Here is a 15,208-nt window from a genome sequence, read left to right as displayed (position 1 = left end):
CAGTACACTACAGTCCTGTCCTGTACACTACAGTACAGTACAGTGCCCTTGCCATCTTGTGGGTAGTTAGTTGGTGCTGAGGTGAATAGTCCTGATGTCCGTTTACTGGGATGGCCAGAGCAGCTGCCTGACCGTCTGTGGCGGAGGAGAGGAGAGAGGGAGTAAATGGACTGGAAGAGAGGTGTGGAGGACCAGTAGTGGTGGTTAACCCTTGAGGCCCACTCATTGCTAATGCTCTGTCTCTCTCTCTGTCTCGCTTTGTCTCTGTCTGTGTCTCTGTCCCTCTGTAGGCACAGGGTCTGATGGAGGAGGCAGAGAGGGATGTCCCTTGCCCTACCATGGCCCCTGTCCCCAGCTCCCACTGTAACCTGACACCCAGCCTACAGAATAGCCCCGTCCAGCTGGGACAGTGTGCCGTCGGCCCCCCTGCCCCTGGCCCCACCTCTACATCCACCTCCACTCAGAGCGCATCTACGGCAGCCTCCTTCTTCATCAGGTAAGCAGCGTCCACAGTACACACAACCCTCCTTTCACTGAAATCAGACCTGAAGAGGGAGTCTGACAAAGGGCTGAGAGTGATGATGATTAGGGTCTGCTGTGCTGTATTGTGGTGGCTTTAGGGTGTGGCTGGCTGGCTGCCTGTGTATGGCATGCTGTTGTGGAAGGGATCTGTGTGGAGACTTGTCTTTACACAATAAGGTCATGGTTCATTGCTGCACTAGAACCGTAAAGGGTTCTTCAACTGTGCCCATAGGAGAACACTTTGAGTTCCATGTAGAACCCTTTCCATAGAGTTCTACCTGTAACCAAAAAGTGTTCTCCTATGGGGACAGCCGAAGAACCCTTTTTGGAACCCTTTTTTCGAGGAATGTAGAGTCTAGCGTGATGTGGACCTAATCCATGAAGCTGTTGTCCTTGCCATTGTTGAATTATGGCATACTTTAGGCTGTGCTGGAACGGTGTGTGGAGAATAGATTGTGAGCATACTTTTAGCTAGGCGCCAGTGCCCGTGAATGGATAATGGTATTATATAATGTTATACATGTAGAGACAGTGTCTCACAAAAGGGCTTAGGTTCAAGCACATAGTTTGTACTATTGTGCTTATCTTTAACAGTATGTACACCTGTGTTTTTTGTTGTTTGGCTCTATTAAAAGTTTCTAGTGCAGTTTGTTGTAGTAACATATTAATGTAGCTTGTATTCAGTGTTGTTCTTGTGTACATTCACAATGAGTTGCTCCATTTAGCTATGGCAACGCTAATGCTCTGGAGGATATGTGTGCCTCCACTGGTGGTACAGACAGCTCTCCATAGGCTGCTGTAATGCGGTAGGATGTCATTGCTAGAGTCTCAGGCAGATTGGTCGGTGTGTACATTCCCTGTACAGCCTCGACTCCCCAAGGAGCTGTGTGACATAATTAATTTTATCCTGAGGGAAACTGAGGGAAGCTGGGTAAGGATGATCTATTGGGTTGTTAGAGCATTGCACCCTGGGAGGCAGAACCCTGGGAGGCAGAGAAGACAGGAGAGGGGGACATTGTGAAGTGTGACGGTGACATCCAGAGGGAACAGGGAAGGAGCTTGGCTTTCTCCAAACTCTCCAAATGAGCTCCCCTCGCCAACCTTAGTGGGGTCAAAGTATAAGACTGGGACCATGGGGCCTCTGCCTTGGCAAGGAGGATATTCCAAATGCTCTTCTAAATGTGTCACTTCCTGTACGTGTCACTTCCTGTGAGATACTTGGCGAGTCAAGCGTGAACAACAGTGAGTTGTGACCTAGACGTGGACAGGGTTCATTTCAGAGGCTGATTTATTATTTCTACTGTTTTCTTTGGACAAGTGCTCAAAAAGAGAGGGCTGGACAGCCGTGCTGTGTGTGTCCCTCAGTAAGGGAGGGGGACTTGTTTTTTCCCTTCATTTGCGTCCTGGTGGGACAGGAGGGGAGGTGGTGGAAGCAGTGAAGGGTTCCACCTTTCATTTCATCCCAGAGATACTTCCCTGCCAAGAATGTGTGTTGTTTCACTTGGCAAGGAGAAGTATGGTGATGACGGGGCCCGGGCTGCTTTAAACAGCATCACATTCCACAGATTCAGATACAGGGCGGTGGACGGCTGGGCGGTAGGCGGGTGAGATGCACTGGGCTAGACTGGAAGCACACCAACTTCCTCAGCTACTGCAGCTGTTGCCTCCACAAGCACCTGCACTGCTTTAAGCACTAGAATGTAATCCTCATCATTCATCATCATTGTCATCACTGTCATCTTCATCTTTACTCTAGCACCAGGGTCAGTGTGCAGGCTAGGGTTGTGTTCCACCACTGCTGATTGCAGTAACAGTGTTTTAGTTCTCAGAGGTCAGCAAGCACAACTGTGTTTAACAAATCTCCTTCTTCTCACTCTCTCCCACTGGCATTTGAATTACCAAATTAGCCCTTCATGTTTTGGGGCTGATTGAAAACATATTTGTGATTAATACTCCTTTTTGTCCTCTAAAGATACAATTAGTGAAATCCATGTGAAAGTGCTGAGAGGCCAGGATATTTGAGCAGAATAACCAAACTCCTGTCTGGAGTGTAACATGCTCCACAGACACTTGTCTGACATTCAGTTAAGCTGTTCAACTCACAGATGACATTTGAATTAGAATGCAATTAGGTAGATGCTGAGAGAACAGAGGAGACTGAGAAAGAGGGAAAGAGAGAGAGAATACCACTTCCTCTCAGTGATTGCCTCTGGTGCAGATCATTTATTTTTTAACTCAACCATTCAACATTATTTTAAACTTGTCTGGTCCATTAAAAAAGCATTTGATTATAAATGTTAATTTGACAACCCAGAAACTCCAACTACCATTACTCTCAGTGTTGTCGTCTGCTGGGAGACTCAGTTAAGCTGAGTGTTCTCTCACGTGGCTCCCCTACTCCCTGCCCAGGGGAAAATGGTTTAGGTTGGGTCTCCTCTCCATAATGTCTCTGATCATTATGTAGGCAGGAAATGGGCCTCAGTAGGAATTCAACAATTGAAGCTGAACTATTAATCCCCTTTTACTACGCTGTCAATACTAGTTGCTGAATGCTCATCAAAACTCTTCTAAGCTTTAATTATTCCATTTCTTTTTTCATTCATAAATCTGTTATTTTCTCAAACTCACCATCATTCATGAAGAATGGTGTCTTATGGCTTCAGTAAGGAGACATTTTTCACAATGTAAAGGTAATGTTCAATGACATGAAATGCTTTGGTCAAAGCAAATAAGCATACAACATGGAGTTTAGTATTGACATTTTACAATCCCCATTCAACTCTTGCTGTCACCCATTATTTTTCCTCTATCAACCAGAGTGTGCTGAAACAAAGATTGGCCCGGGTCAATAATGAGCAATTGGCTATTAGATGGACCATAAAATAGCCTCTAGACAGGAGGGGTTAAAGGTCAGGGTCTGTCCAAGCAGAGTGGTCAGTGTGTGTGTTTCAGTATACAGAGGGAGGATGAAGGGAAGGAGGAAGGGGGTAGGGAAGGGCTGGGAGGCGGGAGGAGAGGAGAGGAGGGGAGGAGGGAAGGGAGGAGAGGAGGATGGGGGTAGGGAAGGGCTGGGAGGCGGGAGGAGAGGAAAGGAGGGGAGGAGGGAAGGGAGGAGAGGAGGATGGGGTGCTCATTCAGCTTACTAGCGTGTTGAATACTGATTGCTTTGTGACGGAGCATGTGATTAGTGTATTGACACAGCGTTTAGTAATGAGAGCAGGCAGTGTTCACAGCAGGGGCTCTGGCTGCTCGACTAAATGACGTGTCTTTGCCACTGCCGACACACCGTCCACCCTGCTCATCCCTCTGTTCTATTAACACCTGCTGATTGGGAATGAGGTGTGTTTCTATCCCTTGGGACCCATGAGGGGAAGGGAATGCTAACCGCAGAGCAGTTCTCCTCAATGCTCAGGACAACCTTTGCTGTTCTGAGTAAGAGAGGAGAGCAAACCTTAAAGCTAAGAGGAGTGTTTGCAGTGTCCAGGGACAGGCAGGTTCAGGGTAGGGGCGTGGCGCAGGGATAACAGCTGTTAGCAGGAATGTGGCCCTGGAGCAGTGTCAGCACAGGAGGAAATGTCTTTACGGCCCTGTGCTGCCCTGGAGCTACTGCTGCCCAGGTGAGTGTGTGTGTACTGCAGTAATCACTGTGATTGTGGGTTGGGAAGGCATTCTCCTGTAATTGCAGGAGAACAGTCCAGCTTCTCCCCAGACAAGGCCTGCCTAGTCTTTGTGTCTGAAATATGTGCTGCTTCAACACTGAGACTGTGCAAAGTAACCATAGAAACAACTCCTCATGACTAACATGAAAGCTGGCCAATTAATGTGAATAAATATGCCTGAGGCACGCTAATCAATATTTTTGGAGCTCTCCATACAAATATCTTTATCAAAGTTTTGCTGCAACAACATCCCCTTGAAAGCTGTAGACCCGGCTACAATTCATGAATGTATAACCAGGTGATTGTCACTGTAGAGATGTTTATCTCGCTCTCTCTTTCTCTCTCGCTCTCTCTTTCTCTCCCTCTCTCTCTCTCTTTCTCTCCCTCTCTCTCTTTGTGTGTGTTTGTGTGCCAGTGGCCTTTTTCCTGTGTGAGATTGTTATTGGAGTTGGGGTTGCGTCGGTGTAGTGGTGGGGGTGGGAGTGGTGTGGAGGTGGGTTGGTATAGTGGTGGGGGTTGTGTGGAGGTGGGTTGGTATAGTGGTGGGGGTGGGTTGGTATAGTGGTGGGGGTTGTGTGGGGGTGGGTTGGTGTAGTGGTGGATATAGGGGTGGGGGTGGTATAGTGGTGGGGGTGGGTTGGTATAGTGGTGGGGGTTGTGTGGGGGTGGGTTGGTATAGTGGTGGGGGTTGTGTGGGGGTGGGTTGGTGTAGTGGTGGATATAGGGGTGGGGGTGGTATAGTGGTGGGGGTGGGTTGGTATAGTGGTGGGGGTTGTGTGGGGGTGGGTTGGTGTAGTGGTGGATATAGAGGTGGGGGTGGTATAGTGGTGGGGGTGGGTTGGTATAGTGGTGGGGGTTGTGTGGGGGTGGGTTGGTATAGTGGTGGGGGTTGTGTGGGGGTGGGTTGGTGTAGTGGTGGATATAGGGGAGGGGGTGGTATAGTGGTGGGGGTGGGTTGGTATAGTGGTGGGGGTTGTGTGGGGGTGGGTTGGTATAGTGGTGGGGGTTGTGTGGGGGTGGGTTGGTGTAGTGGTGGATATAGGGGTGGTATAGTGGTGGGGGTGGGTTGGTATAGTGGTGGGGGTTGTGTGGGGGTGGGTTGGTATAGGGGTGGGGGTGGGTTGGTATAGTGGTGGGGGTTGTGTGGGGGTGGGTTGGTGTAGTGGTGAATATAGGGGTGGGGGTGGTATAGTGGTGGGGGTGGGTTGGTATAGTGGTGGGGGTGGTATAGTGGTGGGGGTGGGTTGGTATAGTGGTGGGGGTTGTGTGGGGGTGGGTTGGTATAGTGGTGGGGGTTGTGTGGGGGTGGGTTGGTATAGTGGTGGGGGTTGTGTGGGGGTGGGTGTGGTATAGCGGTGGGGGTGGGTTGGTATAGTGGGGGTGGTGGGGGGGGATAGTGGTGGGTTGGTATAGAGGTGGGGGTGGGTTGGGATAGTGGTGGGTTGGTGTAGAGTTGGGGTTGGGGGCAGGAACGTGGGGGTGAAGTGCACCATGGGCCACTCACACACACACTCCACTTCGACTAGAGGAGATAGGAGAGACGGGGAGACTGTGAGGCCAGATATAGAAGGGAAATGCAGTGTTTGTTTGTCTGGCTGTGTTGTGAGTGATGGGAGATCTGTGTCAGGGATATATTGTCTGATAGATGAATGCTGAGTGGAGGGAGCTGTGGAGTGGAGGGAGCTGCTCTGGGCTGGGCCTGCTGGCCAGGGGATAAAGGGGCTGAGTGGATGCAGGCAGGGAGAGTGGAGTGCTGCCGAGAGCCTCACACACTCACACACACAGTCAGCATGCTCGGGGTGATGCTCCAGACCACCGGTTTCAGGAGGAGGAGGTCAGAACCTGTGGAGGGGAACGCTGGACACACCACCACCATGGGACTCAAGTAAGTCACACACACCCCAACCCAGGGCTGGAGGAGATACACACCTTAGTTTGATGGGCGATGCAGTGTTTGGGTGTGTTTATACTCCTGCTGCTGATTGTGCTGCAGTCAGTGTGTAGTGTTGATTTTGTGGTGGAGTTGTTCTGTGTGATCCCTGAAGGTGAAAGGGTAATGGTTTTGTCGAGCTTCACAAAGATGGGTGTTTCTAGCGATGGGAGAATGTGAGCAGAATGCTTAGTCAGGAGAGAACACTATTGAAATGCAAGTTAAGCCTCAGCTTTATTTTGAGGAGGGTAAGCGGAGTGGAGTTGCAAAGTTTAAACTAGCTTCTGTGTTCAGCATAGCCTGACTGTCAGGAATTCATTTATCCATACCTTTAGTTGTTTTTGTTTTTTGGGAGACATAGAATCTAAAAAAGATCCTGAATAGATCAACAGAAGTGCTGGTGGGTTGATGGGTGATGAGTGGGTGGTTGCTGAGTGGGTTGGTGGGTGGTGAGTGGGTTGGTGGGTGGTGAGTGGGTTGGTGGGTGGTGAGTGAGTGAGTGAGTGAGTGGGTGGTTGGTGGGTGGTGAGTGGGTTGGTTGGTGGGTGAGTGGGTGGATGGGTTGGTGGGTGGTGAGTGGGTTGGTGGGTGGTGAGTGGGTTGGGTGGTGGGTGTGTGGTGGTTAGGCTGTGCCATGCTATTGGTCTCTTTGCTGTTATTCCATTGAGACTTACCCCCTTACCAGTGTTTTAGGTTCATGTAAGCTCTTACTGTGTTTCCATCAGGACTAAAGACTTGTGAGACGCATAATTAACAACCTCTGCATCATTCAAGACTGTTGTTTTGTGAGAAGGTGTTAAAGTTCACAGTTAGACATTGTTATGTACTGTAAATGCCAGCTGAAAGTACCCAGGGCCTTGCCTTGGCTCCAAGTCTACACCTGTTGTATTCGGCACATGTGACCAATAAAATTAGATTAGATTTTGATTAGACCAGGTCTACCGGAGCCATGGCCCAGTGAGACACAAGGGCCAGCCCAGGCGTAAATCCTCAGTGGAAATAAAGCATTTGTTTACTCTCGGATAAAACACCAGCTGTAATTTTCCTGTCATAATCAGGCTATCAGCTTGCTGGGGCTAATGTCTGTCAGTGGAGAGCAGAGTAGCGGTAGCAGCAGCTGCTGAGCCAGGGGATGGGGAAGGGCTCTGGCAGTGTAACCTCCAGATAAGGCCAGGTGTGAAAAGCTATCAGGGGCCTGTCTAACATCATCAGTGGGGAGGTGTTGATGGAGATTCAGCCTAGACCCACCGCCTCAGGGATCTGCAGCAGGCCACCAGGCAGGCCCCTTCCTTTTCTTGGGGGGCCTACTATCAGCCTAGCAATAACCAGGTGGATCACCCCACATCCCTTCTACCCCAATATCACAGCCTCCACCCCCTGCCTATAGCCCACACCCCCACCCATCTCTCAGCTCCACCCTCAGACCCCCTTCTTCTGTTATACCCAACATGGTACTGTATATGGAATGGGTCAGATGATAGATCCCCTCATTTGCCCATTTAACTTTTTTTGTCAGTTAGGTTGAACTCAACAGAAAATGCCATTTAAGTAATATATCCAGTTTTGCTAAGTTTGTTTAATTTATTTACTATTGGCAGCTGTAGACACTGTAGTTTGGGTTCTTGGTTTCTTGGAGGAAATTAGAGGGATTGTAAGTCATCTTAGAACAGCCTGAGTGTATCCACATTGCAGACCCTTCCTCTCAAGCCAATCACTTATACTTCATCTGGCTGTCCTGGGCAGTGTAGTGCAGTCTGCTGCACAGTAGAGATAGTGCCACCTCATCAGACCACCACTGCTGTGGTATAGACTGGCACTGCCCTCCCCTGGACATGCCCATCTCTAAGGATAAGATGCCAAGGCATGATGCTGCTGTGACCCCTGGGTATCTGTGGGAAGGCCTGTGTTGTGACAGTCATGGTGGAGGCGGTTGTGGCCTGCATGATAAACATACACAGAGAGAGGACTGGCGGGGAGGGACAGGGATGGGAGAGGGCTCTGGATCCACTGTGAGCTGGCTGTTTGATGGGAGAGATACCTCCGAGGAGAGTGCTGACTAGAACCGTGTCCATTCCCCCTAAACACCTGAGTCAGGAAGTCTGGCTGGCCTGGCCCACTTACATAGCAGGGGGGATGTTTGCTGGAGCTGACAGACAAAAGGCTGAAACGCTGACTCAAGTCTAAGCGCTGGCTAACACTGGGCCATAGAGTCAGCCCTGTAGGGCAGTGGTTGGGCTGTGACCGATTCCTTTCACGCAGGGGGAAACGAGGGGATGTTAGAGGGAGACCCACTATGTCCTGTGTGCCTGTCACCTGACATGACAGTGCCTTTGTCTCAGCGTGTGCTGGTGGTGGTGATCTAAAAGGCCTGGATGTGTTAAATGTCATGTGGGCAGGAGAGAGACTGTGGCCTCAGCATTTAAGGCAGCACATAACCAGGCCTGTTAGACTGTTCCTCTGCCCATGGCCAACCAGGACTTACCATTCACACAGATGATGAGGCTACTAATGGAGGTGCCATAGGAACCCTGCTGGGCTGCAGTGATCTGGGAATTAGTGTTAAGTGATAGGAGCCTCTGAGCTGATATTCTCCCACCCAGCTGGATTCTATGCATTACAGCAGTGGGGGTTGAGGCCAGCTAACCCTACAACATGTACTGTAAATCTCTATGGCATCCCTCAGTGAGAGGTGCCATGCAAATTCAGACTATTATCATTGTCATTACAATTGCAGGCCTATCTGCATTGTGCTGGAGACAAGAGAGAGAGGCTGGAATAAGAATACAAGTTAATTGCAGTAGCTGCCTGCATGGAATATGCATTGAAGAATGTTATGACCTATTGTCTCCCTGAACCACAACACAGCGTGTGGTCCCTTCTCCCATGAGCTCACCCTGGCTTTACTTCCTCAGTCTGCAGAAACAAGATGGCTCCCACTGGGCCGCTGTGTTTCTGTGTCCTCCAGCCCCTCCGCTCCACAGTGTCAGCCTGCCTGCCTCTCCCAGGTCCCGGCCTTGCACTAAATATGAATAACTAATAGTGTCTTAGGCCTATTCAGTGTGAGTTGATTTCCCCAACCGGTAGTTCTCTCTATATCAGACCACAGTCATTCTAATTCACACAAACACAGTGCCCCTGGACTCCCTGTGTGTGTTGCTGATCCATCTAACCCCCATTGTTTTTCAATGTGGATGTTCCTGGTTTTACCGATGGAGCTCGCATTACCAGAGGACAGAGGGCCATTGTCAGGACAGGCAGTTAAGCTCTTACCTGATCCTCAATAACAGGGTGAATAGATGTACTACTCTACCACCTCCCCACTGTTCTCCTGCTTCTCTTCCCTGGCTTCGGGGCTTTGGGCCTGGATGACTGTCCAACAGTTGAATGGGAACCACTGTTCTCTGCACATGGATCCAGGTGGACAGTGTTGACAGTGATTGTCTACCTCCACTATGGGAAGTCTCTCATGAACGTCTCCTGCTGTTCTTCTTGCTTGCCTTGGCTGGGGGGGGGCTGCTGTTGATCTGCTACAGGGTCCTCTTTATGATGGGTAATACTGGCCATGGTTGGAGTTTTGAATCAGAGATGGGACAGTGTCTATTCTTCTTGGTTAAAAGGCAGGATCAATAAAACCCTAGTGTGGACAGGGTTTATCTTGTGTTTGTGTTTGCAGCCTGCCTGTCTGCCACTGGCTCCATGCAAACTGTCTGGAATGGATTGGATTATAGTTCGTAGTCAGTTCATGACCCAGCACGTGAGAGCCTGCTGCAGTGCTAGAAATCCCATTATCCCTAGCTGACTATGTGACTTTGAGTGTGTGTGTGGATGTGTATGAGTGTGGGAATGTGTGTGTCAAAAGGTGACATTATGAGCATGATTGTGTGTGTGTGTGTGTGTGTGTGTGTGTGTGTGTGTGTGTGTGTGTGTGTGTGTGTGTGTGTGTGTGTGTGTGTGTGTGTGTGTGTGTGTGTGTGTGTGTGTGTGTGTGTGTGTGTGTGTGTGTGTGTGTGTGTGTGTGTGTGTGTGTGTGTGAGAGAGAGAGAGAGAGAAAATAAGTGTGGAAGCCTCTTATTGACCTGAATAATACTGTAGTAGTCACTGAGCTCTGGCTCTGTTTACTATGCACGGTCACACCTCTACATTTATAAACCTTAAAGCTCACCAGTGTTGTACAGCACTGTAGACCCTCTCTATCTCTCCCCACCCTAGACTCTTAGAATAGCTTTGTTAAGAACCTAGGAATTCCTCTAGCCTTTTTGGATTCCCAAATCCCAACCATGCTTCCATGCGCTCTCCTCCCCTCTAACCCATTTTTACTAGACTTGGATCCCTCATGTTTTCCCCGGGTTGCGTATTGACTGGTATATAGATGGCAGATTAAGGAACACATGTTTGAATCTCCTCATCCTCCCACCACCCACTCCCCCTCACTGATTAATCACTCCCAAATGTTCCCAGCAGCCTGTGGGGCTCGGCCTGGCCTGGTTGTTGTGATAGCCTCGGCGTGGAGGAAAGCAAATAAATAATCGCTAGGTGTCTTACCCTGCCAGGCTCTGATTAATGACAGAGAGGAGTGGCGCAAGAAAACTCCCTCCCCATCTCTCTCTTGTCTTTCTCTCCCTCCCCATCTCTCTCTTGTCTTTCTCTCCCTCCCCATCTCTCTCTTGTCTTTCTCTCCCTCCCCATCTCTCTCTTGTCTTTCTCTCCCTCCCCATCTCTCTCTTGTCTTTCTCTCCCTCCCCATCTCTCTCTTGTCTTTCTCTCCCTCCCCATCTCTCTCTTGTCTTTCTCTCCCTCCCCGACTCTCTCTTGTCTTTCTCTCCCTCCCCATCTCTCTCTTGTCTTTCTCTCCCTCCCCATCTCTCTCTTGTCTTTCTCTCCCTCCCCGACTCTCTCTTGTCTTTCTCTCCCTCCCCGACTCTCTCTTGTCTTTCTCTCCCTCCCCATCTCTCTCTTGTCTTTCTCTCCCTCCCCATCTCTCTCTTGTCTTTCTCTCCCTCCCCGACTCTCTCTTGTCTTTCTCTCCCTCCCCGACTCTCTCTTGTCTTTCTCTCCCTCCCCATATCTCTCTTGTCTTTCTCTCCCTCCCCATCTCTCTCTTGTCTTTCTCTCCCTCCCCATCTCTCTCTTGTCTTTCTCTCCCTCCCCATCTCTCTCTTGTCTTTCTCTCCCTCCCCGACTCTCTCTTGTCTTTCTCTCCCTCCCCGACTCTCTCTTGTCTTTCTCTCCCTCCCCATATCTCTCTTGTCTTTCTCTCCCTCCCCGACTCTCTCTTGTCTTTCTCTCCCTCCCCGACTCTCTCTTGTCTTTCTCTCCCTCCCCGACTCTCTCTTGTCTTTCTCTCCCTCCCCGACTCTCTCTTGTCTTTCTCTCCCTCCCCGACTCTCTCTTGTCTTTCTCTCCCTCACCGACTCTCTCTTGTCTTTCTCTCCCTCCCCATCTCTCTCTTGTCTTTCTCTCCCTCCCCGACTCTCTCTTGTCTTTCTCTCCCTCCCCGTCTCTCTCTTGTCTTTCTCTCCCTCCCCGTCTCTCTCTTGTCTTTCTCTCCCTCCCCGACTCTCTCTTGTCTTTCTCTCCCTCCCCGACTCTCTCTTGTCTTTCTCTCCCTCCCCGACTCTCTCTTGTCTTTCTCTCCCTCCCCGACTCTCTCTTGTCTTTCTCTCCCTCCCCGACTCTCTCTTGTCTTTCTCTCCCTCCCCGACTCTCTCTTGTCTTTCTCTCCCTCCCCGACTCTCTCTTGTCTTTCTCTCCCTCCCCGACTCTCTCTTGTCTTTCTCTCCCTCCCCGACTCTCTCTTGTCTTTCTCTCCCTCCCCGACTCTCTCTTGTCTTTCTCTCCCTCCCCGACTCTCTCTTGTCTTTCTCTCCCTCCCCGACTCTCTCTTGTCTTTCTCTCCCTCCCCGACTCTCTCTTGTCTTTCTCTCCCTCCCCGACTCTCTCTTGTCTTTCTCTCCCTCCCCGACTCTCTCTTGTCTTTCTCTCCCTCCCCGACTCTCTCTTGTCTTTCTCTCCCTCCCCGACTCTCTCTTCTGTCAGCTAATGACAGCTTGATGTTGTGGTCTTCGTGGTATTGAATGAATACTCCACATTCACTGCACATTCTGCTTTACAGTACTGTGTTGCTCTGAGCACAAATGTGCTCTTGAGGCTTTCATGGAAGACGTGGGCGAGTGAGTTTCAGCTCAAGACATGTTGGAAGCGTCATTTTAGTCCACATCCTCTGCGACCTGTGAAGACAACATAACAGTGTGGTGGAGTACCTGGAAACAGCATCAGTGGAGCAGTAGAAAATATTCTGCAGGAGATGAAAGTAGCTGTTAATCTTTGTAAGCAGTAGGGGGTGGGGATGCTACAGCCCAGAAAGAAGGGAAGATCATATCTTCATTATAATCTGTCACACACTGCATCAAATCAGGGGAAAAATATAATTTTCTCCAAATAGTTCAAATCAGCAGCTTACACCAAATCAGCAGCTTACACCAAATCAGCAGTTTACATCAAATCAGCAGTTTACACCAAATCAGCAGTTTACACCAAATAGGGCATGGTGTATTTTCTCATTTTCCTCCAACGCTTCTCTCCTCTCCTGGTGTGTAAGACTCTAGTAAGTCAATTATGGTCAATCGGCAGAAGATATATTTTCCTACTGTATGAAGACATTTTGACAACGATTTGTAGATCTCTCCTCCAGGGACCCTAAATTGGTCCCTCTATCTCAGAATGACAAGTGGAGGCTACCGAGCTAAAGTCCTCTACATGGGCTTCCCCACCAGGGCTTAAGCAGACGCTTAGAGAGGCCACATTAGCACAACGTGTTTGTGGATACCATTAAGGAGGCAAATGGAATTATTGACTTTTACCCCCTTCGATCCCTCCTGTGGCCGCCCTAAACCCTCCTTAACTCATGGTTTGGCTGAAGGGGTGCTTGGCCTCTCAATTGGATGGGGGCGAAGTGGGAGGGAAGCTGGGGTAAGGAGGGGCCTGTAGGGTGTAGGAGTTTTGGGCTTGACTTCTGGGGACACAATTCTTTATGGGCAGTGGGGGAAACACAAAGGCACAGGAAGCTGTGGCAGGGAGGTGTTTCAGCTCACACATCCCTTATAGGTCCCTGGCTGCAGCTCCAACAACACTCCCTCCCTCATCGCTAAGGAGTCAACCTTGGCATTGTAGATTCTGTTTCATGCTACATTCATTGGGATTGATTCTATTGGCATTGTTGGCATAAACCTTGACTCCTTGAGCTAGTATCCAACAAAATGGCTCCAGAACCTAAAAAGACAAACTTCCCCTCAGTGGTTACAAGCAACTGCCAAAGTCTACCTCCGCCCAGTGCAACACAGGCCTCCCGAGTGGCGCAGCGGTTTAAGGCTAGAGGCGTCACTTCAGAACCGGGTGCGATCCCGGGTGGTATCACAACTGGCCGTGATCTGGAGTCCCATAGGGTGATGCACAATTGGCCCAGCGTCGTCCGGGTAATGGGGGGGTTTGGCCGAGGGGGTTTACAAGTAGGCCGTCATTGTAAATAAGAATTTGTTCTTAACTGGCTAGACTAGTTAAATAAAAAACACAGAACCAGGAGTTTTGCAATTTTAATTAGAATATTTTCCATTTAGACTCCAACTGTTCCATGTATTTTAGGTCGACAGGGGATTCCCGTCTTGGTGCACTTTGGGAATAAAGCAATTCCAAGCTGACTGTGGCGGAGCCCCAATGATAATTTTTCTGTGTTACTTTCTCAGGCAGAAAATGATTTACCTCCTCTCAGACAGCCCCTCACTGGCAGCAGGCCAACTCAGTGATCCTAGAGAGGACCAGGCTGTACAGACCACCGCACACACACACACTCACTATCCCCCTCCCGCCGAAACACACCCTTGTCTCCCTCCCTCCCTTTCTCTCATTCGTTCTCCCCCTCAAACATTCTTTCTATCTCTCTCCTGTCCTCCCTGTCTATTTTCTAGTCTCTCTCACCTATTCCATCTCTCTTCTCTCCATTTCATTTCCCTTCCTCCCCACCTTTACCTTCCTCTGTTTTTTCTCCCTGTCCCTCTCTCCCACTGTCTCTCCCTTACTCCCCCTTTTTCTGTGGGTCGTCTGTTCTCTTTCTCTCTCTATCTCGATCGCCTTAATTACTCCTTTCCCACCTCATTCCACATGGAGTTTCACATGAATGCTAAGGAGATCATGAGAGATTGTGGTGTTTGTACACAGAGTGGTGCCTTTTTGCTTTACTCAAGCGAAAGGGAGAGAAATATTGTTTATATGCCATATAGATCAACCATATTTTCACAGTTTCTGTGCTTTGCGTTGCATTTTAGCAGAGAATAACCAAGAGCTGTGATGTGACAGCAGTCCAGTCTTTATAGTGCAGCTATACCCTTTACTGTAGGACAGTCTGTGGACTGTGTAGGACTGAATATACCCTGTACTGTAGGACTGTCTGTGGACTGTGTAGGACTGAATATACCCTGTACTGTAGGACTGTCTGTGGACTGTGTAGGACTGAATGTACCCTGTACTGTAGTACTGTCTGTGGACTGTGTATGACTGAATGTACCCTGTACTGTAGGACTGACTGTGTAGGACTGAATGTACCCTGTACTGTAGGACTGTCTGTGGACTGTGTAGGACTGAATGTACCCTGTACTGTAGGACTGTCTGTGGACTGTGTAGGACTCAATGTACCCTGTACTGTAGGTCTTTGTATGTGTGTGGATTCTGCTTGGCTAATTGACCAGAGATCAGTGCAGCAAAGATACCCGCAGCCTTGGGCAGTCAGCATACAAATGATGCCCCATTTGGTATTCTGTGTCCAAGGCCATCCAGCGTGTCGACACAAAGAGCATGTTGGACATCCTGTTGGAACAAAAGGCTTTTCTCCAAAGCTTCAGTCCAGTGCGTTTGTAACGATGTAAGCAGGTTATTGGTCAGGTTACAGGACATCACATTCATAGCTGCCTGGTTGGCCTGCCAGGGATTCATCTATCTATTTCTGGTTAGGCTTTATAGAAACTCAATAAATCCTAGCCTAGAGGTATTTGTCCACTTCCTCCTGGATACTGTGTAAACGAGCCTAGCAGAAAGGACCATCCCTTTA

At 49.5% G+C, this 15,208-nt stretch overlaps 1 protein-coding gene across 1 annotated transcript in view; it reads left to right on the top strand.

Annotated features, from left to right (window-relative positions):
- Positions 1-15,208, top strand: part of LOC120023283 (kinesin-like protein KIF26A) — a 62,364-nt gene that overhangs the window by 12,380 nt on the left and 34,776 nt on the right. The window contains exon 3 of the mRNA XM_038967316.1: positions 291-496. Within this exon, the coding sequence (XP_038823244.1) occupies positions 291-496 (206 nt within the window). The remainder of the gene's footprint in view (positions 1-290; positions 497-15,208) is intronic.

This window comes from Salvelinus namaycush, chromosome 28, assembly GCF_016432855.1.
Source record: "Salvelinus namaycush isolate Seneca chromosome 28, SaNama_1.0, whole genome shotgun sequence".
NCBI lineage: Eukaryota > Metazoa > Chordata > Actinopteri > Salmoniformes > Salmonidae > Salvelinus > Salvelinus namaycush.
The sequence above is the reverse complement of the archived record's forward strand: the minus strand, read 5'-3'. Positions and strand labels throughout refer to the sequence as shown.